The following is a 27169-nucleotide window of genomic DNA, read 5'->3' as shown; positions in this document are numbered from 1 at the left end:
TGTTATGGCAGCAAAAAAATCAATGAAGACACCTCAAATAAAATATACCAAATATATTTGGTAAGATCTGAAAGATTTTTATAAATTTTATTTTTTAATTGGCATAACTATATATATTCATGGGGTACAGAGATTTTTTGATACATATAATGTATCGTGATCATATCAGGGTAATTAGCATATTAATAATCTCAAACATTTATCATTTCTTTGTGTTAGGAATGTTCACTATCCTTCTAGCTATTTGAAACTATATATTATTGTTAACTACAGTCATCCTACAGTGCTACAGAACACTAGAACTTACTCCTTGTATCTAGCCATAATTGTGTGTCCTTTAACAAATACTACCCATATATCCCTTTCCCCTACACTTCCCAGCTTCTAATATCTTCTGTTCTACTTTTTACTTCTATGAGATCAATTTCTTTTTTTAGCTTCCACATATGAGTAAGCACATATGGTGCTTAACTTTCTGTTCCTGGCTTATTTCATTTAACATGATGTCCTCCAGTTCTATCCAAGTTGCCTTAAATGATAGAATTTCATTCTTTTTTATGGCTGAATAGTATTCCATTGTATATAAATACCACATTTTCTTTATCCATTCATCTGTTGTTGACTATCTAGGTTGATTCCATATCTCGACTATTGTGAATAGTGCTGCAATTAACATGAGGGTACAGATGTCTCTTTGATATAATGATTTTCCTTCCTTTGGATAAGTTCCCAGTAGTGGGATTGCTGGATCATATGGTCGTTCTACTTGCAGTTTTTTGAGAAAACTCCATACAGTTCTCCACAGTGGCTATACTAGTTTGCATTCCCATAAACCATATGAGTTCCCTCTTCTCCACATCCTTGCCAGCCTTTATTTTTTGTCTTTTGAATAACAGACATCCTAACTGGGGTGAGATAATACCTTACTGTGGTTTTGATTTGCATTTTCCTGATGATTGATGATGTTGAACATTAATACCCTGAGACCAAAAAAAAAAAAAAAAACCAAAAATCTAAACATGAAAATCTGAAGAACTACATTTATTGATACAAGAGCAGACTGAATGAACAAGCTCAAAAAGCAAAGAGAAATATTAATTATGGTGACAGAGGGCAATTCCTTTTAGAACGAGAAAAACTTCAGCTATACATTTCTCTTCATTTTTCACTTCTCAAGATCTTATAAATAAAACATGGCAATTTCATTTAAGCCAAGTCTCAATAATCAGCTATCACAAGCTGCTATGTTACTGGCAGATGGATAAGCAGATGGAACATTTTTCATAGCCTTTTCTACTCATGGAGTCCAGCCAAAAATCATTTTCCAATGTCTTCCTAAGAAATAATATTAATTATTGTGGTCATGACTGAAAGCCTACTGAGAATCAGAAGGAAGGGCAATATGATTTGGAGTTCCTTTGCCTAAATATCTTAGCAAAATTTCTAAGATTGACAGTAAAAAATGAAAAAAGAGGGGAAAAGTAAAACAGAGGCAATTTTAACAGCCTAAATTCTTATTTTAAGTTCAATAAAAATAAAATATCTATAAATTGAAGTAACTTATATCACTCTTACACAATAATTGTGATAGTATTAATGCCTTGTAATTCTAGAAGTAAATATACATTTGGAGATAATAACTGTTTTATATGCCACCTTCTAATGGGTTATGTTACATGTTATCCAGAATAACATATCCTAGGCTCAGAAAGGCAGTATTTGTGTAGCTAAGGTACTGTCACCCAAAGGTTCACATTTACTGTTAAATACCAGTTCAAATAAAGCATGCCCTTTACACAGTAACCTTCTCTTTAGAAAGAACTATATTATGTGAGACTTGAAAAGAAGGAATAAAATTCAGTGAGATAAAAAAGGGTTAGTTTTCATTTCATATTTGGTTCATATGAAAAGCAATCCTGGAACAACCAATAAATAGAAAACAGAGGATAAACCAAGCAGGAAAGTAGGGAAGGTAGAAGATTTTTAAGAGTTACAAAAAATTCAAATGTACATCTAACTTGTGGACTTTTGGAAGTCATCTACCACATGTAACACTTTTTCTGACCTAACGAATGAATTCACACTTCTATAAAATGCCAAATCTACTCGAAATTTTCTGATTCCTTTCTTGTTATTAGACACATCACTTTTTTCCTTCACAGTTTCTCTTCAGAAGCAATCAGATTGTCATTTCCCCTTACCTTCAACACCTACTAATAATCCTACAATTGGCTCTTACCACTGAATGTAAAGTGTATTGAGCACCTACAGCCCTATTTCCCAATTGGTTCCAATTAAAGATACTCATTTCCAGGCCTACTGAAAGAGAACACTAACACATGGTGTCAGAGCTGCTGTTCCACAAGCAGACTGCTCCTTCCTTCCTATTCTTTCCTATGCATCTAGGATGCCAGCCACTACTAAGAGCAGAAGAAATTACATCTGTTTCCCCAAGTGCAAAATTAATACAACATGTATGTTACAGAATGAATTGGCTTGTCTGTTATTCTTTATGTTTGACATTCTGAGTAATTGCTTTATCTAGCAGAATACATAAAATGATCTTCTAAATTTGGCTTCATTATAATATTACAAAAATAAACAATAAATAATAAGAATAATACGAACCAAGTAAAATATTCCAGTGCTTTTTCTATGTAGTCTACAGCTTTTCCATCAAGATAATCAACTAGAGCTTCTTTTGCCATCATAAGATGGCATTCACCCAAACCTAAAATCAGGTAAGTTTGTCACTGTTATTAAAACACATAAAACAAACACTTAAAATGAACTTCAAATAAATTTATTGGTGTTATTTTAAAGCACTTTCCAGAAAATAAAACTTAATGGTATGTTATAAAATTATCTTAAAGCATGATCCTACATTGATTCAATAAGAAATTCAAATGGAAGAGTTCTGTTGGCGTAAACATGCACTAGAAGTTATTAAAAAGTTATCTACGGAACCCAAGAATTTCCTTGTTTTTGGGCAAGTTACTTACCTGGTAAAACTTTGGCTACAAAAATGCGGATATTATCTGTATGTTACTCTCCATCATATTACTACTTATTAACTATTGTGAAACAAGATATGATCTTTTTATATTAAAATCTGTATAGCAAGCTATACTATAAGAATTAAATGAAATAGTGATTTCCTAAAGTGCCTAGTAAAGATTTCATAAATGTGAGTTCTCCTTCTCTTGAGGAAAGAGTTTTACAAAATTAAAAAAAAAGTTTCAAGCCCTAAGTTATTTGTCACTTATAATATACTATTTACACTATTTATGTGCTCACTTCAGCGGCACATATACCAAAACTTGAATGATAAAAAGAAGATTAGCATGGCTACTGAGCAAGGATGACACAAAAATTCGTAAAGTGTTCCTTAAAAAAAAAAAAAAAAAAAAAAAAAAAAAAAACAGAAAATAAAAAACAGTTTCTTTAAAAAAAAGAAGGAGGAAATGGAGGAGAGTAAGCACATATAATGAGCTCCCAGTTTTTTAATACAATCATTAAAAATGTAGGTTATATATGGATGGTGGTATTTTATTTTATACTACCAAAAATAGATAACTATAAAACAAAGCAAGATGTCTCTAAAGTTTAAAAAAATTTTAATAAGCTTATATAACTTACAAAGTAATGAAAGGTATTAAGATATTCTGGAGACATAATGAATTAATTATCAAAATGTAAGAATAGGGAAACATGTTTTAGAGATCGTTTTTTAGATCTAATAGTTATACTGTTTGTCTACAAGTTAAATCTCTATCATATTACTATTTATTAACTTATGAAACAAGATTTGATCTTTTTATATTCAAATTTATAAAAGTTATACTGTAAGAGGTTCATACTGGATGCTTGCTGTTGACTAAAGAAGTCCTTTTTTCACGTTATTCAATACATTTAGGCAGGAAATCTACTCAAAGATTTTATACTTCAGGATCATAAAAGTCAAAGGAGCTATTAAAAATTAATTACCTTTTAAAGCAGGCACATAATCTTCTGTCTTTTTAACGATCATCTGGTATTGAGCTACAGCCTCCTTATATTTGCCTAGGATCTGCTGTATTGCTGCAACCTTAAACACACTGTATGTGGATTCTGGGTTCAGCTCACTGGCTTTCGTGAAGGACTTCAAAGCTGTTGTGTAGCCTCCTCTGCTTAAGTATGCCTCTCCTAATGATTCCCAACAATTGAAGTCCTTTGGGTCTGCTCTTAATGCTGCCTGTAAACTAAAATTTTAAAAAACCGTAAGAGAACTAAAAGTTATAGAACTATCTCCAAATCTGAAAGGAAAATATAAAATAAATAATTCAAGTAATTGAATTGCATACATATCTGTGGCTCCTTCTACTTGTAAAAGTGCTATTTAAAGTAGGTAAATCTGTTCCTTTTATGATTAATTTTTTTAATACTAAGAAATGTTAATTTTGGAACAAATAAGAATAAAATGCTTTTTTTGAAAAAGTGCTGAACAAAATTTCTTTTCCTTGATTATCTCGAAGAACTCGAGTTTTCTATCCTACCAGGACAGGTGTCCATCTCAGTTTGTCTCATCAGTCCATAATCCCCCACCAGCAATCCTTTTACCAAACAGAAATACCACAGTTTAAATACGGAAACAATAGGCATGCTTTAAATATCTGATCAAATTCCATTTCCGTGAAAATGCCTGTACTCTAGATACTAACATAAACCAGAAACAACTTTATCTTGATCCAAATACATTTATTTACAAAGTACTGTTCAAACCAAATGACTCAAATTGATCATATATGAGCTGCTCCCAATGCCCTTGAGGCAGCCAAATGTCTCCCTTGCCAAAAACAATGTATGTCAGCAGAACAATAAAGATATGTACCTCAGCTTCTCATCACTAAAACTTCTATTGAGAACTACTATACATATTTATTAAGACTTCAATTCACTAATCTGGCTATCTCCTCAACAACAGGACATCATGTAATCCATCTCTGCAATTCCACTGCCCTATAGACAATAAACACCGATCAATCATAAAGAGACAATCTGTAAAGTTCATTTGGGGTATAAATAATGCTTAATTTAAGGAACGTTATGCTTGTCTAACATAGTTTAAATACAATAAGGTGCCTTACTCAGCCACTGCTTGAGAATGCTGACCAGCTTTCAAATAGTATAGTCCTCGCCTAAGCCAGGCCCATTTTGCCGTTCCAGCACTTGCCTTTTGAGTTACTGTTGTTAGGATAGCTAAAGCAGTTTCCTAATGAGAAGAAAATACTAATATTAGATATTTGAACATTATAAAAAGAACGCTCATGTAAAGTACACAAATATATTTTCATTTCCCACTTCTGATTTTTTAAACTTACACTGGTATACGCCAAACTACAGTTTCAACGATAGCTCGTTAGTAATTTAATATCCACCAATGGAAAAAAATTTTACTTATAGAAGTGAAAATATTTATATTGCACCTATAGAAAAAAAACTAATAACTTTCAAATATACATATATAAAAATATTTTCATTTATATACTCAGGATAAAAAAACAAAAAGCAAAAGTGGTTATTAGACATACCATATCTTCAAGCTCCACACTTAAGTCAACCGCTGCAGCTCCAGATTCAGCATCAGTGTCATCTAATTCAAAGGCTTTCCTATAACATCCACGAGCTCTGTTTTTATCTCCCACCACATCTCTATAATAATGACCTAAATAGCAGAAAACTTTGCCCATATATGTATCCAGTCTTGCAGCCTTTGAAATAAATATTGATAATACCAGGATATTAAAAGTTCATTTAATGAATATCTTTACAAATACAGAAGATAAATACACAGATTAAAGAAAAAAGAAATAATTTCATTAAACATACAAAAATATGCCAAAAATCCTTTAATGTAAGATTTAAAACAGACAGGAAAGCTGTCCCTCACTGCTTATAGAAAGTAAACGGAAGTATAAAAATATTTTCTTTTTTGGTAAAGGAAATGTGAAATTAGAGCTGCTACTGAATTAATCTGCTCTTACAAGTCAAGATAAGAATGCACGACTTATAGATGTGAAATATCTAAAAAAACAGGAATTTAAACATCTAACTTGTATGCTCATAAAACTACAGTGAAAATTACCTAAAAAGTGTTGTTTACCAGAGATAATTATGTCTCATTTTCTAGAACACATGCTTTTTAAAAAGTAACTTTTACATTTTATGTTTTAATTTTTTCCTTGAAAACCCATATAACACCATCACAAAACCTTACGTACGAAAGATAAAGCACAAAAAACAGTTCAGTAAGGAGCAACTGTAACTAACTTATATGATTATTATTTATGATTTTATAATGCCATTTCAACTAGGAATTGAATTGCAGCATTTGCTTTACCTTCAGAAAGTGGGTAAGAGCCTTTGTTTTATCTTTTCTTGTCTCTTCACCCATGAACCAGTATGTTAAACCAAGTTGGTAATGATATTCTGCAACTTCAGTATCTTTCTCAAGAGCTGTCTGAAAACTAAGTCACCAAAGGGTAATAAAAAGAAAGAGTAAAATAAATACACACACACACACACACACACAAAATATAGGCAACTCCTAGTTGGAACAATCAAAGTTTGAGTGATTCAGAGGTGCCAAATTAGAAACGAATCATTACTTTAGGATTTATATTATCACCAGGAAAGAAGTGATTTGTTTTTGAAGAAGAGGAGCTTAAAAAAGCACAGTGGCCTTTTAGCACTACCATGTGCTAAGTGTTCAGACTATACTGAACATTACATCTGCTTAGTGAACACGATGATCAGCTAATTAGATTTTTTTTTTTTTTTTTGAGTCCGAGTCTCGCTCTGTCACCCAGGCTGGAGTGCAGTGGAATGGTCCTGGCTCACTGCAATCTCCACCTCCCAGGTTCAAGCAATTCTCGTGCCTCAGCCTCCTGAATAGCTGGGACTACAGGCATGTGCTACCACACCCAGCTACTTTTTGTATTTTTAGTAGAGATGGCGTTTTGTCATGTTGCCCAGGCTGGTCTTGAACTCCTGGGCTTAAGAGATCACCTGCCTTGGCCTCCCAAAGTGCTGGGATTACAGGTGTGAGCCACCATGCCCAGCCAAGATCAGCTAATTAGATTTGAAACTCCTCATGTAATTTTTTATAGCTACTGTACAACATGCTAAATACATTTCTTAAAAATACTAAAACTTAAAAGCCTACAAAGATCAAATTCATACAAAATCAAATCTTCATCAAGCCTACTCATTTTGAATTTTTGAGAAACACAAAAAAACTAAGATGTAAATGGTTCTATGAGCAATCTATATATCCTTACCATTTTTCTGCTTGTAGATAGTCCTTTTTAGTGAAATGAATCAAAGCCTCAAGGGCATGAACTTCAGCTAGGTCAGGGTAAGAAGAGAGAAGGTCTTCCATAATCTATAAAGTAGATACCTGTCAATTCTATACCCAAATAAAAATGACTTTTAACTCAAAAAATGCTCAGTTTGAATAAAAAAGCCAACCTTTGTAGCTTCATCTAATGAACCTTTGTTCCGATAGGCCAAGCTTTTGAGAACCAAAAGTCCTGGGATATTATCTGCATCAGAAATCTAGAAAATAATTGTGAAGAACTGCTATAAATCTTCAACACAACCACAGCAATGTTTGCTTTAATTAAAGAATGAACACAGAAAAGCAGGATCCTAATAGAATAAAGAAATAGAGGTCCTGATTTCTATCACTACTAACACATCTTCACTCTTTATAACCTTTTTATTAGGGAAAATCTCATATACATAAAAAATTACAGAAACTAGTATAATAAACCCACATGTACCCATCATCCAGCCACAAAACCACAAACTCACAAGCAATCATTCTTTTCATCTATACCTCCACCAATTTTACCACACTTCTGCTCAGATTATTTTGACACAAATCCCAGATATTGTAACTTTTTATCTGTAATACTTCAGTATCTATATCTAAAAGTTCATTTCTAAGTTACATAACCACATTACCATTATTATACTTAAAGAAAACCAACAAACATCCTTAACATCATCAAATTTCTCACTTGTCTCATAAAATATTTGAACAATTTTAAAAATCAAAATCCAAAGAAGATATATATATTTCAACTGACTGATATGCCTTAAGTCTATTTTAATCAATAAGGCCCCCTTCCTCTTTTTTTTCTTCCTTACAATTTAACTGTTGAAAAATATGGCCTATTTGTCACAGTTTCTTAGAGTCTGGATTTTGCTAAATATATTCTCAAGGTGTTTAACATGTTCCTTGGTTCCCTGTATTTTCTGTATATGAGTAGTTGGGTTTAGAGGTTTGAAGATTCCCAATGACACCTTAGGTCTTCAGGTGTATTTGCATTTGTTTGTGTCTGATTGTCTTTTTTTGTTTGTTTTTTTTTTTTTTTTTTTTTTTTTTTTTTTTTTTTGAGACAGAGTCTTGCTTCAATGCCCAGGCTGGAGTGCAATGGTGTGATCTTGACTTGCAACTTCTGCTTTCTGGCTTCAAGTGATTCTCCTGCCTCAGCCTCCCAAGTAGCTGGGATTACAGGTGTGCACCACCAAGCCTGACTAATTTTTGTATTTTTAGTAGAGATGGGGTTTCACCATACTGGCCAGGCTGGTCTTAAACTCCTGACCTCAAGTGATCCGCCTGCCTCGGCCTCCCAAAGTGTTGGGATTAGAGGAATGAGCCACTGTGCTCAGCCTGATTGTCTTTTTGTGATGTTAGTCGCCACTAACCCTTGACACCTAGATCTGTTAATTCACTGAGGATTGCAAAATGGTGATTTTCTGTCATCTTCTCTTATTAGACAGAATAATTCAACAGACACATTTCTCCTCCCTTCATTATTTCATTATCCTGAGGAATGATTCAGATAGAAAAGGCAGGATAAATGCCTTTATTCTTCACAGTTGGGTTTTTAGCATCCTCCCAAAGATTTGTTTTCTTGAGGACATTTGCTGATTTTTTGTTTTCTGTATCATCATGAACACATGGATTTAACATATTTGATGTGTTTCAATATACCACATTAGTAATGCCCTCTTTAGCCAGTAAGAATCTCTTTATGCTAGCTCCTGAGCCCTTTTGTAGTCTGAGCCCTTTTATAGTTTCTTGCTTTCTAGCATGACAAGGTGTTCTTGGTTCATCTTGTACACTTCCTATCTCAGACCTAGACTCTGCTAGTTCTCCAAACTAGTAGTCATATGTCTTTTTGTAAAAATATTATTTGAAAAACCTTTATAAAGCATTCACACAAAATACACTATTGGTGGGATAGCAAAAAGAAAACAAGAAAATATTAATTCTTGAAGGATGCTGACAACGGTTCTGATTTGAAAGAAATATTATGAAATACAAAGCCCTTTGAAATATATAAAACTGATTTAAAAACTCAATTTTAATTTTAAACCAGTAATAGTCTTTACCTGACAAAAAATCTTTAGGGCATAATGTTATAATTTTTAATTTACCAGTTCTAGATTTTTTTAGTATGGAATTTCAAATTGCTTGAACTCAAAACACTAAGAAATTGTTTTCATTATGAAATATCAATCTTTCTTTGAATGAAACAAACATTCTCTACCATGAAGCTAACAGTGTCCTTAATTATTCTGGTCAAATCTGCAGAATACTTCCTGGAGGAAAAAATTTAGAATCTCAAATTAATAATAATCAAGTAGCAATAACCTAAGAGGGCAACAGGAAGAAAGGAGAATGAGGTCTAGAACTAAAGAAATAGTCTTGTATGATAAGTACTGTAAGTCCTTAATCAAAAGGCAAACAAATCACTCTAGAAGTGCCCAAATGTATGAATGACTTATGAAAGTGCAGATGTGGTGAATTCATACCTCTAACACAAAATCTGTATAAGTAAATATTCGTGGTAGGCATAGAATGGTTGTTGCCTGGTTGACTGGAAACTAACTACAGTTGAAGAAACAAACTTGGTAAGACTACCTGATCAAGAGTACGAATTGCTTCCTCTGAAGAGTCATAATCTGAGAGTTTAATCAAAGCCTCTGCTTTCAAACGAAGACAAAGATTCCTCTGATAAAGACGGTCACCAGACGCACCAAGATTATCTATGATCTTCAGAGCTGACAAAATTAAGGGTATCCAAATGAAGACAGCCATATCACTTCAGTTTTTTTTCTTTTTTAAGGATGACATATAATAAATTGCAGACACAATGAGCATAAATTTCCAAAACAATATACATGAAGAATAACTCAAAGTTAAATATAAATTCTTCCCTGAATTCCTTATGGAAAGACCTGAATTTAAAACAGAGCATACCTGAATTTAAAACCTCTATCTTCACACAACATATAATAAAACTGAACATCCTAAAAAATGACAATGACTATCTATATCTGCTAAGCAATAAAGGTTAGCCCATAACCAAAGCACCTGTAACAAATATAAGGAATAAAGATACTGGAAGGGGAAAGCAGCTGAATTAGAATGGACCAAGGTGAACTATTTCTCAGTGACAGAGGGCAAGCTACCAGGTGGGTCAGAAACAGTGAACCACTTTCATGATTTCCTGTCCCCATTCCTCACCCTGTCACATTCAAATAGGCTTCCAATATACCTAAGGTTTCCCCTCTCTATATCCGAGAAATTAAAAACTCGTATGTCTTGGACACACCAGAAACTTTCTTGTTACAAAGACAGAGGACCTCCACACCAAAGCCTAAACTGACTATGTCGATATTCCAAATGCAAGAAAATGTTGCTAAATATTCATTGCCAGTTTAAAAATAAACACACTAGTATACACATATGCAGACTTTAATTTAACCTCAGTGAAATTAAAATTAGCAATTTAAAATACAAAATATAGCATTTTGGTTTTTAAAATCACTATCTTTGTCCTTTAAGATAAAAACAAATAGGGTTGGTCACCCTTATGTGTCAACCCAAAATGTATCAAAAATACCTTGACTGCATGAAAGAATAGCTTCTTTAGGTCTATGCATTTTGACTTGGGCTTCTGCCAGATGATACCATCCACTTGTGCAGACAGGACTTTCCTTTAACCCTAAAAGGATAAAAACAACCACAAAAACCAAGGTTTCTGTGACTACATAGATGAATGGCACCATTGCCTACTCTCTAAATCAGACTCCTCCCCTCTTCATCTCTGGTATCTTATCAGTCACAAAGTCACACTGATTCTCTGCCTCAATTCATTCCCCTCCACACATTTTTCTCCATCTCTACCAACACCACTTCAGTTCAGACCTCAACCATCTTTATCCCAAATCACGGCAAGTGCTTGCCATCCACCCCAGTGCATTCTTTACACTGTAGCTAGAATATCTCTAAAAATACAAATCAGATTATAACATTCCCCTGCTAAAAATCTTTTACTGATTCCCCACTGTTGTCAGGATAATGTGCAACCTACTTACCAAGGTTTAGCTAGGCCCTTCTACTATTTCACTTGTTGTCCCCTCCTGTGCATACACTTCATTCTCAAACCCTGGTGAACTACCTGCAGTTCTCTGAACAACAGCCTCTCAGTTCAGGCTATTTCACAGATTCATCTCTGCCTAAAATGTTCCTTCCATTCTCTTAAACTACCTACCTGGCTTGTATTTACCATTCAGATCTATAATTTGAATGTAGGTTCTTCCAGAAACATCATACCTAATAAGAATAAATTAAAGCCTAGGTTCCTAAGGCATATATATCTACATATATGCCTTCCTGCCTTCCTGCCTGCCTTCCTCCTTCCCTCTCTCTTTTCTTTTCTCTTCTCTTTGCTTTTCTCTTTCTTTTCTTTCACTTTTTTTCTTTTCCTTTTCTTTTCTTTATATATAGATATCCCTATTTTACAAATGAAAACACTGACACACAGAAAGTTTAATTAACTCTTCTGAGGTTTTGAAATTAGTGATTAGCAGAGTCAAAGTTCAAATCTAAGCAGAGTTCAAGGTATGTAGGTACATTTTTTCCCTTCCACCTTAGATATACATTCCTTAAAGAAAGGCTCAAAGATAAATGCTTACTGACTGAATAATAATTATACTTCATGTTACATGCCATACACTGTACATTTACCTTCTGTTAGGTTCCTAACAGCATCATCATACTTTTTGTTTTGCAGTGCTTTAATGCCTAAGCCAATGAGGCCTGGACCACTTTTTGAATCCATTTCCACTAATCTACAACAATACTGCTGTCCCTCATCAGTAAGATTTCCTGGAATTAAAAGAAAAGGTTATTTGTGTGTGTGTGTGTGTGTGTGTGTATATATATATATACATATATATACACATATATATCAAGTTTCTAAATGCCCAAACCCATATTCTTAAATCTCAAAATCTGCCTTTATATTCTTATGCATCCTTCACCACATGCTGATTCCAGAAATTCAAAAATTAAATAGACCAGCAAATGCAGAAAATATTAACGCTTAAATTAAAAAATGATGCTTTTTTATCTTCTTAAATACTGGAAGTAGAAACCACTTTAGGATTTCAGACAAGAAACCTGCTACTTGCCAGTAGACTAAGTCACATAGCCTACTGCTTGCCAGCTGTAACAATTTTGATTGTTAAATGAAGGAACCCTTGTCAAAGCAGAGTATCTTCCTCGAGTTCTCTTCCTAGGCAACCATGCACTGCTAGAGACATGGCAGTCAGATCCAGTGGACTCTTCCAGCATCCAAGGATCACAAGATAGGCGGGTTACTCATCAGGACACTGCACAAAGACTTAGTCACATTCCACTTAAGTCTACAAATTCACCAGTACATTTCCACATTTTTCTAAGACAATCTTTTTCTACATAAGTGAATTGTGACACTTATGAAATAGTCATCCAATGCCTACATTTATTTTATTTTCAAATTTATTTTGGTAAAATAGTTTAGAAAACTTTATATATTTTGTAATATTTCCATTTTCTCCAATCTCAATCCCAGAAAAGCTTAAAAACAAACAAAAATTGGAATTTCTGTTTTTAGAATAAATTGTGAATAGCATTCACAACTTTAATAAATCATTTAATCATATAGGAGAATTCTTAAAAAGACAGACTACAACTTGAAGCAATAAATATGGGGGAAAAAAATTCCTGAAAACAAAGATCCAATGCTTTAATAACCATATAAAACATATAAGCCCAAACCACATGTAGAACATTGTTTCAGTCACAGATGTCAAAGGTAAATTATTTGTATAATACCATCTAGCTTACATGTTTCAAATTTTTGAAAACCATTTGCAAACCAATGTATAATCCATTAGTAATATGTAGTAATATGTTATACACTGATTTAGAAATCCAAGTTAGCACTAAAAATCAAAAGATTTCATAATGACTAAAGAGTTAAAACTTCAGTACTGTTTGGCAAAATACGAAAACAAACTGGAAGAAATACTACTTTGATCAGTAAGCCAGTGAAAAAGACACAAGCCTGCTACTATTATGCTTCCAGGCATGAACTTCCTTGTCAATATGTTCTCACCATAGCTTCCATAAATATGAATCCAAAAATAAATATGCCTAGTTCCATACACCCTTTATCCTCCCAAGAAAACTAGCGGATTTTTCCCTTTTGATCCAGTGGTATTGTCTAAACTAGACATTGTCTGCACTATCACAATCACTTGGAAGAGTTGTTAAAACACAGTCTGCTGAGCCCTATCCCTGAAGTTTATAGTTCAGTAGGTCTGTTTAAGACCTAAGAGTCTCCATTTCTAAGAAGTTACCAGGTGATGCTGATGCTACTGGTCCAGAGATCATACTTAAAGAACACAGGTCTATAATATTTGCTAATACCATATACCACCTTTACTATTAGTCTTATAACATGTATATTCTGCCTTCATTGCCTCTGTGGCTAAATGGTAACCTCTGGAGAGTAGAGACCAGCATGGCATCTGATACATGGTAGGTGTTCATTAAATTTTGTGATGATCCTTTAAAAATACCATCATGACTGATGTTCAAAAAGGCTTAGTCTGTTAACAGGTAACAGCTGAAAATTACTATAAAAAATTAAAAATCTTCACCATCCTAAAAAAAAAAAAAAATAGCTACCAAACTCTTACCTTTTATCTGTACCCATCTGAGTCTAAACACTCTTCCTCCATAGAAACACAGTTTATGACAGACTACCTTGACTATATAAACTGCCTGTATTACAGGAAATATACCCGGGATGAAAATAGGAAAGAAAAATCATGCATCTCTCCAATGAACATCCATATTTAGGGTAGTTTAAACAACACACAGGTCATCAAAGTGTGGGTTGGTACATGAAAATAGTTTCCAAAAGGCTGAGATGAACATAAACGACTTTTAAAACAAGGTAAATCTTCCCAACATATTTCCTCTGCTAAAGCCTGGGAGCATAGCAATAAAAACAAAATAAGATTTGGGGAGACTATGTTCATGTTCGGCCCTGGGTAACAATTCTCTGCATATGACCCAGTGGCACTGAGAGGAATTCTCTGTAAGTGTTCTCAAAACTAGCAACAGTAATAACAACACTAATGATCTTTGTATAAAGAGACAAGGAATACTTCAGCTTCAACTCTCAATCCTTCTCTTCTTCATACTTATTCTTGTTGAGAATATTAGCTAAATAAATACCTTGGTGGAGGACAAAAACAGAGGAAATAGAATTCATTGCTTTTGAATTCTATTCATTGCAAATGAATAGAAAATTATTTACTTATCTGCTCTTTTTAACATTTAAAGGATTCTAAGGTTCCAGATTTAACAACTTTAAAACAGTCCGACAATATTATTTTTATTTCTCAAAAAAACAAGCCAGATTTGGGGCTAATGAATGTTAAAATTCCAAGGATAGAGGGTATTCTGAAGAGGTCCATGTTGGATGCTAAGTAATAACTATGAAATTCTGTTTCTTAAAGTTTACTACAAAAACAGTTTTTTAAAAAATCATTTCTGACATCCCAAAAAAACTATCTAATTTTTCTTTTAAATAAACCTAGCTTGAGAGGGGGAAAAAAAAAAACATGTACAATTTGGTGGCATTCATATCTTTATTTTCACCTGGATTTTCTAATAGTTTTAAAGCACAAAATCTTAAACCAGCTCTTTTCTGCTTGAATTTGAAGAACCAACCTTTCTAATCCTCCCCCATTTCAGTAACAAAGCAAAATAAGATAAATAAAAAAAGTCATTTAGCATGAAAAAAACATTTCAACAGATGACAACTGTGAAAGCCATTCACTACTTGTTATATGAAGCTTTACAAACTGAGTCATTTTGAAAATGAATATTCAATTCTCAACAGGCAAAGCAGGACAAAGGAGAAAGAAATACATTTGTTCTCAGTGGAAGAGAACCCAGTAATTAACTGCTGTAAAGTAGCAAATTCTGTACATACTGAAGTACTTTGTGGGAGGGTGGCTCAGACTTCAGAGACCTTACAATTCTCAGAAGTTCTTAATACACTGAAGTTGGGTTTAGAGGAGCAGTAAAAAGAAAAAGCATAGCAACCCATTGTCCTACATTAACTATTGAACTTCCACCTCAAGCATACTACTTTACCTTGAAATATACCTAAACCTAAATTGCTCAATTCCACAAATTCCGGCAACCAACAATTCAGAAAGGAAAGAATTCTTCCCTGGTTTTACCATATGTGTAAATATCCACATATACTCTTTTCTGCTGTGATACAGACCTCCTTTTCTTTCCATTCTACGTGACACAAATCTATAAGCTTACTCAAAAATGATTTTTTTCATTTAAACCAAGACACTTTCTAATCAATCAGTATAATCCCTTCACTATCTCTTTATTAGAGAACTTTGTCAACTACTGAATTTATGTGCAAAACTCTGTAGCCTATTTGTTGATCCTATTTTTTCTATTATTTTGTAGGCTTTTTAGAATATAAGGACAAGTCTACATTATAGTTACATTTATGCTTATTAAGAAAGCACTCCATTAGTCCTCAAAAAGAATTTTCAAAGTATTCACTGTGTCATTTGGCATGTGAGCAAGCCAAGACTGAGGTAATGGTGCAAACCATAAATAGCTGAATAAGAAATAAAGAGAAAAGAGTGAACACCAGCCATTAATTTTTCACTAACAACAGTAGCAGCAGAATAGGGAAAAATAATTGGTACCAGGGGCCATACAATAAAGAAAATCAGCCTACTTATCTTTGGAACACACTGAGTCTTACATTAAAATTGGAAGGATCTGGGTAATTTTGGAACTAAGCTTCCTATCAGGAAAAAAAAAAAAAAAAAAACAAGACTTCATAAGTACGCTCCTTGTGCTTGGTGTAGCTCATCCTCCTCAGTCTCAGTGCAACACTCACAGTATTAACTAAGTAACCTAGGAACTCTTTCTTCTTACACCACTCCTGCCAGGCAGCTATTGCAGTTCTTCTCCCACCCCTCTAACAGCTTACTGTCCCCTCTGCGGGCTTCACTTTCTCATCCTACTACTCCCTAATGCACTTGGTCAAGTCTACTTTCCTTTGTATACCTGCCTTTTCCTATTCTTTCCCCATCACTGTAATCTAAGCTCTAATTCAATCACTTTCATTTAAAAAGATAGCCTTAATAAAAAACCTCACAATCATAAACTCAGTTGGCTTAATCTGTCAAGACAGACCATAATAATCTTTCTGAAATGCTCTTTCCCTGTCATCTGCGCTGTTTCTCATCAAAGTCCACCTTCTTCTCTGACCTCATCCCTTCTCTTTCTCCACTTACTCCCTTTCCCTTTTTCATCTCCTTCCCTCCAAGCCAGCCAGCATTGCCCAAAGTATAGTTCTCAGTATTTTTCCCTTTAGTCCTCCTCTGATGGCAACCATTCCATGTCATTTTCACCTACATGCAAATTACTTCCAAACCATATGTCTACCCTTAGTATCAATCTCTAATCTGCAAACCACTGATGGGCATTTCCCATTGACTGCCCCCTTAACATCTCCTCTCAATAACCTACATTTCATACAAATCATCAGGCCATATTGAGCCAACTTTTCAGAAGAGGTGAAAGTTAAAATTGATATTTGCCTCTTTCCCTCTACGAAATCACTTTCATTTTTTCATTCATCTGTTCCTTTCTATCATCACTATCATACTCCTCATTCATTCAAACCTAGTGTTACTTAGTCTACTGGAGCTAGTCTACCTTCTATACAACCTGTCCTGCACACCATGTTAGTTTAAGACTTTATACTCTGCTCACTATACTTTTTATGTTCTCTTTCTCCTTACGGCAGTAAAAAGCACTCTCCTAAATCTATCTTTGACTCAGTTAAAGTAAGGCAAAGGGCATCTGCTTCCACCAAAACCAGAGCTGAAGGTAACAGTGTTTTTTCATTCAGACACCAGGAAAAAAAAACAAAAAAGTAAAAGAGGACTTAAAAGGAGAGTTAAAGTGAGGAGAACTGAGATAGGTGCAATGGTCATTTTCTACCAAGGAATTTTCCTTCACAGTTATCTCTAGCAGTAGTTTTCAACCCTTTTTCACTATGACACATGTAAGGGTCATTCATATACAAAGCATTCTCATGTATATACTCATTTAACAACAAAGTGAAAAAAATTAAATGGATTAGTAAAGCTCCGCAATAACTGACAATCACTACCACACTGGTGTATGTACTAATATTTCTATTTCAGTGACTGACTTCTGTGAACTTGTTCACCTCAAGAGAATACAGACATGAAATTCAGGTTATTAAAAAAAACAAATGTATTCAGCACAGATACTGACCAAAAGGAAAGAGGCTGGCGGGAAAAACCAATATAGCCAACCTCTTGTAAACTGGTGGACTACCACTCCTGGACACAAGACATCCACAGCTACAGTTCTGCCAACTCCCAGCAAGCTAGTTGTCATCACTTCTCTCTTCCCCGCAAAGAAAGTACATGAAGATACAAGAGCATGAAGCATACACAGAGACAAATTCTCCCACTTGAATTTGCTCTATTTCATTAAAAAAGGAGATTCAGGAATTTAATTACTTTATAATATTACAGTATTCATAACAATGTTCTTATGACACTGTGATATAACATCAACACTGAGGCAGCTAAACTTTCCAAAAATCCTTTCTGTGATATTTATAGCTCTGTGTAATAGAGCCTGACCTACTTAGCCAAAATATATCTTAGTTATTTCTTCCACTATACTAAGCAAACCTATTTTACCATTCCTAAAAAATGCACCCAGCTCCACATCTCTGCTCATGCCAGCTGGAGTACATTTCCCCTACTCCTGTTTATCTAGTATCTATAAAAAAATTCAAGACACCCTCCAATTCCCACCATTAAAAAGATTTCACTGATCAATAATATATCTGGCAACTCATAATTCTTCTGTATTACTGTACTTTCCTATATTCATTAGACTTTTCATGTACACAAAGACTACACATTATACTTCCTTTTATGTTCAGAAACACAGAAACAACACCTTAAACATGGTAGACACTAAAACATGTTTTGATTAATACCATCACTCACATAATCACACACCTCTAGGACACACACTATAATAAAGAAGAAATTACCTGATTCAATTAAATGCAAACAAAGCACTTCTAAGGGATACTGTACAGTAGGATAGATGTTTATCATTCCTTCACAGGCCTTCTTCAATCTAGCAGTCTCATGAGGCAACTTGAAAATATAAAAGCAAAATACACTACATTCTAGTAGTAGTAAAATGTATTTATGAACACTTTCCTAATTAGAAATACATAGAAGTCACATTAGAGATTTAAAAAATCAACTTACTTTGGATAAACTCTGAATGAAATGCCTATAAAGCACTTGGTGATCTTCACTAGGAATCTTATCTGATAATCCCAGTGCATTCTCAAAAGCAGTTAAAAGCTGAAACAAATACAAAAGCTATCATCTGTATCATACTTAAATGACAAACGATTAAATGTATAAGACTCTCCTACACAAACTACACCTTCAAGTAACTGCAAATGTATTCTACAGTCTGACCCTGACAACTCCAATGAGGAAAAAAATGTATATGCAAGTTTTGGAATGCATTCTAACTCCAATTGGCCAGCAAACTGCACTGAACTGGTAAGTAACAACTATGCATTAACAACATTAATTTAACAAAACACACTTCCCAGTGCCTGCTGTCTCCTACAAAGTAGTCAACCAGAGTATAGTCTTATATGCTAGCATAGCTGCTACTGCTCACGTATCATTTTTAAAACAATTCTTCTGAAATCACTAGCACGTTCTTTGAAATATCTTCAATGATAGCAAATCTTCAACCTTTAAAAAATAGTTAAAAAGTTAGGTGACACTTTTGGCAAAAGAAAAGCAGAGATATGACTGAACTGAAATGAAACCACTTCTCTTATGCAGTATTAGCTGACTCTGAAGAACATTCCATCACTTCTCTTATGCAATATTAACTGACTTTGATGGCCAACAGGCCTTCTAAATATGTCTTGAATAAGAACAGAATACTAGAATCCAAGGCACGTGGTATAAAGCACTTCACACCACTCAGTTGGCTACACATTCTGCATTTTAAAATGAATACTCATGACTTAACACCAAAAAGCCACAATGTAGTTTAATATCTCAAATTTTCTTTGGAAAGTATGGTATAAAGTCTATACAAATAAGTAAATATTTGCTGCCCTGATAAAGTTAACATAGCTCAAAACAGCCTAGCACAAAAGATTTTTTAAAACAGTAATAAAATTATTCCAAATGAAAAATCTGTGATACATTTTTTTCTAAATACTCAGTATTCAAGATAACAATAAATCCCCCCATTCTTTTATCTGTTGTTAACAGTTAGAAATCAATTCTTAAAATCATAAGTACAATTAATTCTCTGTCATGGAGGAGGGTAGGATAGACAATCCAAAAAGTTACTTTACTTATTTTGGAATGTGTTTGATATTCTGGTAACCTACACTATTTTAAGGAAAATAATGAAGTTATATTATGATATTATATAATTTAAGAGAAACTGCTAAGCTACCTAATTTTGTCACTGCTCAATTTTTTTCCACAACTGAATATATGCACAGATAAATCATGTTATCACACACAAAAAAGAAATCTTATTCTCATATTTTTATCCCCAGCTCTTAGGACACTGCCTGACACATAATAGGTAGTCAATAAATATTTTCTGAATAAACAAATTAATGAGTGAACAAATGAACACATATACAAATAAATGAACTTCCTATCCTATATAGGGCCTATATTTGTTTATTTAAAAATTCCACTCAGTTTAACAAGTGTACATTAAGTAGCTATTTACTATAATAAGAAATTAAGTTGACTTTTAAAGTTACAAATAAAAAAAGGAGAATGATAGATATATTTTCCAAATGTGGCTCAAAACCAATTTTTTTTTAGTCTTTCAAAAAATTCTTTTCAATTACTTTAAAATCTGCACCATAAAGACTTTTTTTCTAGGCATAAATACTCTAAATATTAAATATAAATACTCTAAACAGTGGAATTGTTAAACCTCAAAGTAATTCAGTACTCTTAGTTCAGAAGTGTAAAGAAACACACCTTTAAAGGTACTACTTTTTAGACACCATAAGCAGTGTTGTGAAAGTCAATTTTCAGTTTATTTTTTATAGTGATTAAGTTACTGATGTATTGCAGATTCTTATGAACACAAGGGAATGAAATTCTGATACCATGAGTACCACCAATTCCACTCCATCCAGACTCTGCATGAGACTCAGGCCAATAATTCTGACTTTATCTAGAAGAGCCTCTATGAATTTAAAATTATACATTTACAAAACACCTAGTCTAACATACAATCCTTTTTTTTTTTTTTGAGCATCCATTGAATCATCATTGAATGTCCTATTTCCAAGGTAATTCATGTACTAATATCCAGAATCTATAAGGATCTTAAACAAATTAGCAAGAAAAAAAACAACAATCCCATCAAAAAGTTGGCTAAGGATATGAATAGAAAATTCTCAAAAGAAGATACACAAATAGTTGACAAACATATGAAAAAATGTTCAACATCACTAACGATCAGGGAAATGTAAATCAAAACCACAATGCGATACCACCTTACTCCTGCAAGAATGGCCATAATCAAAAAAATAAAAAAATAGATGTTGGTGTGGATGAGGTAAAAAGGAAACACTTCTACATTGCTGGTGGGAGTGTAAACTAGTACAACCATTACGGAAAACAGTGTGGAGACTCCTTAAAGAACTAAAAGTAGGCTAGGTTCGGTGGCTCATGCCTGTAATCCCAACATTTTGGGAGGCTGAAGTGGGCAGGTCACTTGAGGTCAGGAGTTCGAGATCAGCCTGGCCAACATGGTGAAACCCCATCTCTACTAAAAACACAAAAATTAGTCAGGCATCATGGCACATGCCTGTAATCCCAGCTACTTGTGAGCCTGAGGCAGGAGAATTGTTTGAACCTAGAAGGCAGAGGTCGCAGTGAGCCGAGATTGTACCACTGCACTCCAGCCTGGGTGACAGTAACACTCTGCCTCAAAAAAAAAGAACTAAAAGTAGAACTACTATTTGATCCAGCAATCCCTCTACTAGGTATCTACCTGGAGGAAAAGAAGTCATTATACCAAAAAGATACTTGCACATGCATGTTGATAGCGGTACAAGTCACAACTACAAAAATATAGAACTAGCCCAAATGCCCATCAATCAACGAGTGGATAAAGAAATTGTGATATATATATATATATATATACACACACACACAGACACACACACACACACACACACACACACACAATGAAATACTACTCAGCTATAAAAAGGAATGAATTAATGGCATTCGCAGCAACCTGGATGGAACTGGAGAATATTATTCTAAGTGAAGTAACTCAGGAATGAAAAACCAAACATCATATGTTCTCACTCATAAGTGAACATATGAATAGAACATTGTATGTTCTCACTCTAAGTTATGAAGACACAAAGGCATAAGAATAATACAATGGACTTCGGGAATTTGGGTGAGGGTGAGGAATAAAAGACTATAAATTGGGTTCAGTGTACACTACTCGGGTGACAGGTGCACCAAAATCTCACAAATCACTACTAAAGAACTTACTCATGACCAAATACCACCTGTGCCCCAAAACCCTATGAAAATTAAACATAAAAAAAAAACTCCATAAAAAGAAATAAACTCAGTAAAAAACGAGCAATGATGTGAACACACACTTCACCAAAGAAAATACACAGGTGCAAATAAACACATGAAAAGATGCTCAACATTACTAGGGAAATAGAAATTAAAATGACAATGATCAATTATGTTTCTATTTTCTAAATTCAATTAAATGATCAATTTTCATGAACAAACTTATGGAATAAATGAGTCAATACCATTTGCTGAGTTTCATTATTCTGGTCCTCCGTACTTTCAGCCAGGAACTGAGTCAATTTTCTCCATAGTTGATGAAGCTCTTGGTTGTCTGCACCTTCTTCCTGCCGTGTTTTTATCAACTTGTGCCATGTTCGAGCCACCTATTAAAGAAGGAGATTTTAAATTATTTTGTCCAAAATGTAAAAATGTCAATAAACATGTAAAATCTGCAAATAAAAACATTTTTATCTGTTAATATATAAAAATCGCAAAAGCATAGAACCCCATCTATTTTTATTTTATTTTATTTTATTTTTTTGAGATGGAGTTTCGCTCTTGTTGCCCAGGCTGGAGTGCAATGACACAATCTCGGCTTACCACAACCTCCACCTCCTGGGTTGAAGCGATTCTCCTGCTTCAGCCTCCTGAGTAGCTGGGATTACAGGCATGTACCACCATGCCCAGCTAATTTTGTATTTTTAGTAGAGACAGGGTTTCTCCATGTTGGTCTGACTGGTCTCGAACTCCCGACCTCAGGTGATCTGCCTGCCTCAGCCTCCCAAAGTGCTGGGATTACAGGTGTGAGTCACCGCGCCCAGCCCATCTATTATTAAAAGAAGTCAGAAAATCATTCACCAACCTCTAGGTGTTTCTTTTCTTGGTAATATAGATCCACAAGTTTCTTGCAGACATCACACCACTTCTGTTTGTCAACACTTAGAACAAAACAAAACACACACACAAAAGGATTTTTGAATCTGATTAATAAAAATAACCAAGGACTTAAAACACTAAAATTTAAGTATTCCAATAATAATTTCAGGTACTATTTTAAATTAGAACATATCTTCTTTCATACTACAGTAAAATTTTCTAAAATGAGCTCCTCATAAAAAAGAAAAGGTCTAAGAAATATTATCTTCTATTACATTGACTGAAAATAATATCAAAGTTCCAAAATTAGTCAGTCCTCTTACTAGTAGTGTTTTGATTCTACTTCAATCACAAAAGATTCTGTGACAAATGTTTGAAAGAAAAAAGCCTCCCAATTCCCAGTAAATGTTGGAATACTTCTATATGAATTTTAATCAGTTTATTAAAATTCAAGCTTTGAAAGAAACTGGCCTTTCCTCATACATTTCTTACCTTTCATAAAGATCTAGGAGCTTTTGGTAAACACCGGGTAAGTCATCCTTAGCATTTATGTGATTATATTTCTCATACAAGTTTGCTAACCCCTAAAAGAAGAAGTACTCATGATTATTCTTTTTCCTAAAACATTTGCTGTTCTCACATTCATTTATTTTGCCAAATAATATGATAATCTATAAAGATTATTTATGAAAAAGATTATAATTTACAAATGAAATGATCTGTCTGGGATTTGCCTCTAAATATAATAACTGGGGGTCTGAGGGCACAGGTAAAGTGGATATTGTTGAGTATTGGTGACAGGAATAAAGAGGTATACCATTCCCTTTTCTTTTGAAAATTGATTTGAAGTGCTTCACGATAATAAATACTTTTAATGGCTATTTCGCAATCTTCCCATGTAAGATTACTATAAGACACTATTTTTTTTTAATTTCAGCATGTGTTTTAAAGTGTTTTATTGCAATATCATTGACATGTAAAAATTGTTTATTTTTAAGGTGTACAACTTGATATTTTGATATATGTATTCACTGTGAAATGACAACCATAATCAAGCTAACTAGCATAACCATGCTACATAATAGCATTACCATTGGTGGAGAGGGTGAGGGGAGGTGAGAAGATTTAATTTTAAGATCTATGTGACAATACTTTTATATGATATAATCAAACAAAAAAAAAAATCAAGTAGTCTGTGAAAATTGTCACTTTTGCTTTAAAGAAGGATCAGATATCCTAAACCACTCAGTCCACTATAAAAGCATCAATTTCTCTAAGTTTGTTACCAGATATCCTCAAGTTCTTATTCACATGAACCTAAGACAAACAGGTTCATACTCTCCAGGGCCTACAACATTGAATTCATCAGTTTCAAAGGTGTGACTGAGATACCAAACAAAGTTATTAAATGTGAAAAAGTTGGAGAATCTAAGTAAAAACATTAAGGCCACTAAGTAAGAAAAAAGAATTTAACTTGCATTCAAAGATAGAAACATTAAACATTTTTATATTATTTTATTTTTCGGAAACATTAAAAAAACATTTCTTTTTCCTCAGGTAAGCATGAAGAATGATATTATGGACAAGTCTTTTATATGCACATATAACTAAAGTAGAGATTTATATTTGAGTGCTCACATTTGAAATAATCTATTAGATAGGATGTTAAATAGTGTTAAACAACATCCTTCGCACCACTTTTTTTCTAAACTAACTTTTAGGTTTAGAAAACCAATAAATTTAAATTTTTTCTTATATGGGGCAAATGTAGGTTTAAATGCTTAGTTTAGTGTTGAAACCTGTATTTTGAAAAATGTAAAAAAAAAAAAAATCCATTCCCATAATACAGAAAAAAAATTTTTTTCTACATACCTGCCAAGCTAGTAATTGATCTGGCTCTAATTCAGCAGCTTTCTTATAGGCACTCTGGGCCTGATCAGGTTGTTCTAGTTCTGCTGCAGCAACACCAATAAAAACCCAGGCATTATAGTTATTTTTCTCTTGTTTTAACACTGTCTGATTTAAAAAAATAATAAAAGAGCAAGTCAGTAAATTTTGGAAGCAAATGAACTAACAATAACAGAAAGTCTACTTATGAGTCAGGAAATCCGTATCTACCACTAACAGGGCAAACTTCAGAATGCCATTTAACCTATCTGGTTTCAGTTTCCTCAGGGGAAGGAGCTGGACTGTATGAGTGACCATAATGGCTTTGAAATAACAGGTGGTTTTTTTAAAGCTGCCCAAGTGATACTGACACCTCCACCAAATGCCTCCCCATGCTCTTTGACAATACTGGGTATAAAAAGAACAGTAACTACTCAGTCATCCTGCCTGTCTCCATACTGCTACGAGTCAAACTCACAAAACTGTTCTCCATCTCATTTCACTTAATCATACTCCATCTCATTTCACTTCATTTCCTTCACCATGATAGTTTCCCCATATTAGACACATGGATTTTTCTCGGTTATAGACTAGGAAAGTAGATTCACCCCGATGTGACCATACCAAATATGTTCAAAATAAATAGTGGCAATGAATGTTTAAACAACACATGCCACCTGGAATAAAAATTATATGTAGAGATAATTGCTTTCAGAAATAACTACTTGCTAAGGTAAAATAAAATAGCTTGAAGCAGTTAGTTAAGTATATTCTAGGGAAAGAAAAACAAAACCGGTAGCTGAAATGAAATTAACTTCTTAAGGTTTTACATTATTCTAGAGAAAATAAGAATATTTCCATGAGTTAAGCTAGTCATATTATTTGACTTGAGTGCATCCACATAACACTTCTAATAATCTGTCCCTAATATGCAGTACAAGCTCCATTCTATTTGTGAACACACTGATTACACAAATTGGGTCATTCTTGTCACCTGACTAAGTCAGAGTAAAGGGAACACCGGGGAAAAAGGCACTCAGGCCTCATAGCACCTGCTCCAAGATTTAAATTTTCCAAAAGCCCAGCTGCTGAGAGGGCCTGCTGTAACCCTAAGATTAGTTTTCCCCGGTAGCTGCCATGACTCTAAGTCTAGTTTTACCTACCACCGTCACTCACCAATCAGAGCCTGCCAGCTCCCAAAAGCTTCTCTAGTACCAGTGAGCTTTCTTTCAAAATAATACACAACATTTTTCTTTCCAATAAAATGGCCAACCTTCTCTTTGTTCTTCAGACATACAAAAGACCACTTAGCCTGTGTGCATATGCCCGAAATTGCAATTCTTGCTTCCCAAAATAAAATTCAATTTAAATATTCGTGTCTCTATTTATTTTGACTTCAACATAATAATGCTGCCTCCTAACAAACCACAACAATGATGCAACTACCAAAGTTAAGCTCTAAACACTGGCGCCTTATTAATGCTTATGTTCCCAACACCAGCTACAATGGCTGGCACTTAACTGCTGAACAAAATGCAATAGTCAACCAGCAGTTAGTTAAATACCGACTATCTGCCTCATGACCAGATTCTTTTCAGAATCTGAAATGGATGTTTAAGAAAATAATTATCGGCTGGGCGCAGTGGCTCACGCCTGTAATCCCAGCACTTCAGGAGGCCGAGGTGGGCGGATCACCAGGTCAGGAGATGGAAACCATCCTGGCTAACACGGTGAAACCCAGTCTCCACTAAAAATATAAAAAATTTGCCAGGTGTGGTGTTGGGCGCCTGCAGTCCCAGCTAGTCGGGAGGCTGAGGCGTGAACCCGGGAGGCGGAGCTTGCAGTGAGCCGAGATCGCGCCACTGCACTCCATCCAGCCTCGGCCACAGAGTGAGACTCCGTCTCAGAAAAAAAAAAAATTATCAACAATGTGGTGAAAGCAGGTATGAGACTCTGAAAGAACACAGAGAAAAAAGTACGGAACTCTGCACAAACTGGAGAAGGCTTCCCTGAAGAGACACTCATATCATGTGATAAAGAGCCAAAGGCAGACAAGGTGACGATCAGACAAACCCACAGCAAATGCAACATTCCTTTACTCAAAAATGCATTCAGTCTCAACCAATATTCTGGGTTACTGCACATTAGTAATCAGGCATTTAGAACTGATCAGCTATCCATCTGCATTTTCTAATTGGGTCTCTCTAGTATAAATTATTAACTATTTGGTGTAATTCGTATCTGAATTTTGCAGAAAGCCTACAGAAAGAAG

General features: G+C 34.2%; 1 protein-coding gene and 1 non-coding gene across 3 annotated transcripts in view; one reads left to right on the top strand and one right to left on the bottom strand.

The window, feature by feature from the left end:
* Positions 1-27169, bottom strand: part of SKIC3 (SKI3 subunit of superkiller complex) — a 91301-nt gene that overhangs the window by 53919 nt on the left and 10213 nt on the right. For both annotated transcript variants that reach the window (XM_050794272.1, XM_050794273.1), the window contains exons 5-20: positions 24883-25026; positions 23503-23594; positions 22997-23072; positions 22377-22517; positions 18778-18876; positions 18552-18660; positions 12089-12229; positions 10962-11063; positions 9977-10116; positions 7510-7596; positions 7320-7423; positions 6380-6506; positions 5571-5750; positions 5127-5251; positions 3988-4241; positions 2629-2731 (exon numbers count right to left, since the gene is read on the bottom strand). In XM_050794272.1, coding sequence (XP_050650229.1) covers positions 2629-2731; positions 3988-4241; positions 5127-5251; positions 5571-5750; positions 6380-6506; positions 7320-7423; positions 7510-7596; positions 9977-10116; positions 10962-11063; positions 12089-12229; positions 18552-18660; positions 18778-18876; positions 22377-22517; positions 22997-23072; positions 23503-23594; positions 24883-25026 — 2024 coding nt within the window. The remainder of the gene's footprint in view (positions 1-2628; positions 2732-3987; positions 4242-5126; positions 5252-5570; positions 5751-6379; positions 6507-7319; positions 7424-7509; positions 7597-9976; positions 10117-10961; positions 11064-12088; positions 12230-18551; positions 18661-18777; positions 18877-22376; positions 22518-22996; positions 23073-23502; positions 23595-24882; positions 25027-27169) is intronic.
* Positions 3290-3396, top strand: LOC126957726 (U6 spliceosomal RNA). The gene has a single exon (XR_007726902.1). It is a non-coding gene; the product is annotated as a U6 spliceosomal RNA (small nuclear RNA).

This window comes from Macaca thibetana, chromosome 6 (assembly GCF_024542745.1).
Source record: "Macaca thibetana thibetana isolate TM-01 chromosome 6, ASM2454274v1, whole genome shotgun sequence".
Classification (NCBI taxonomy): domain Eukaryota; kingdom Metazoa; phylum Chordata; class Mammalia; order Primates; family Cercopithecidae; genus Macaca; species Macaca thibetana.
Note: the sequence above shows the minus strand (reverse complement) of the source record. Positions and strands in the feature narration are given on the sequence as shown.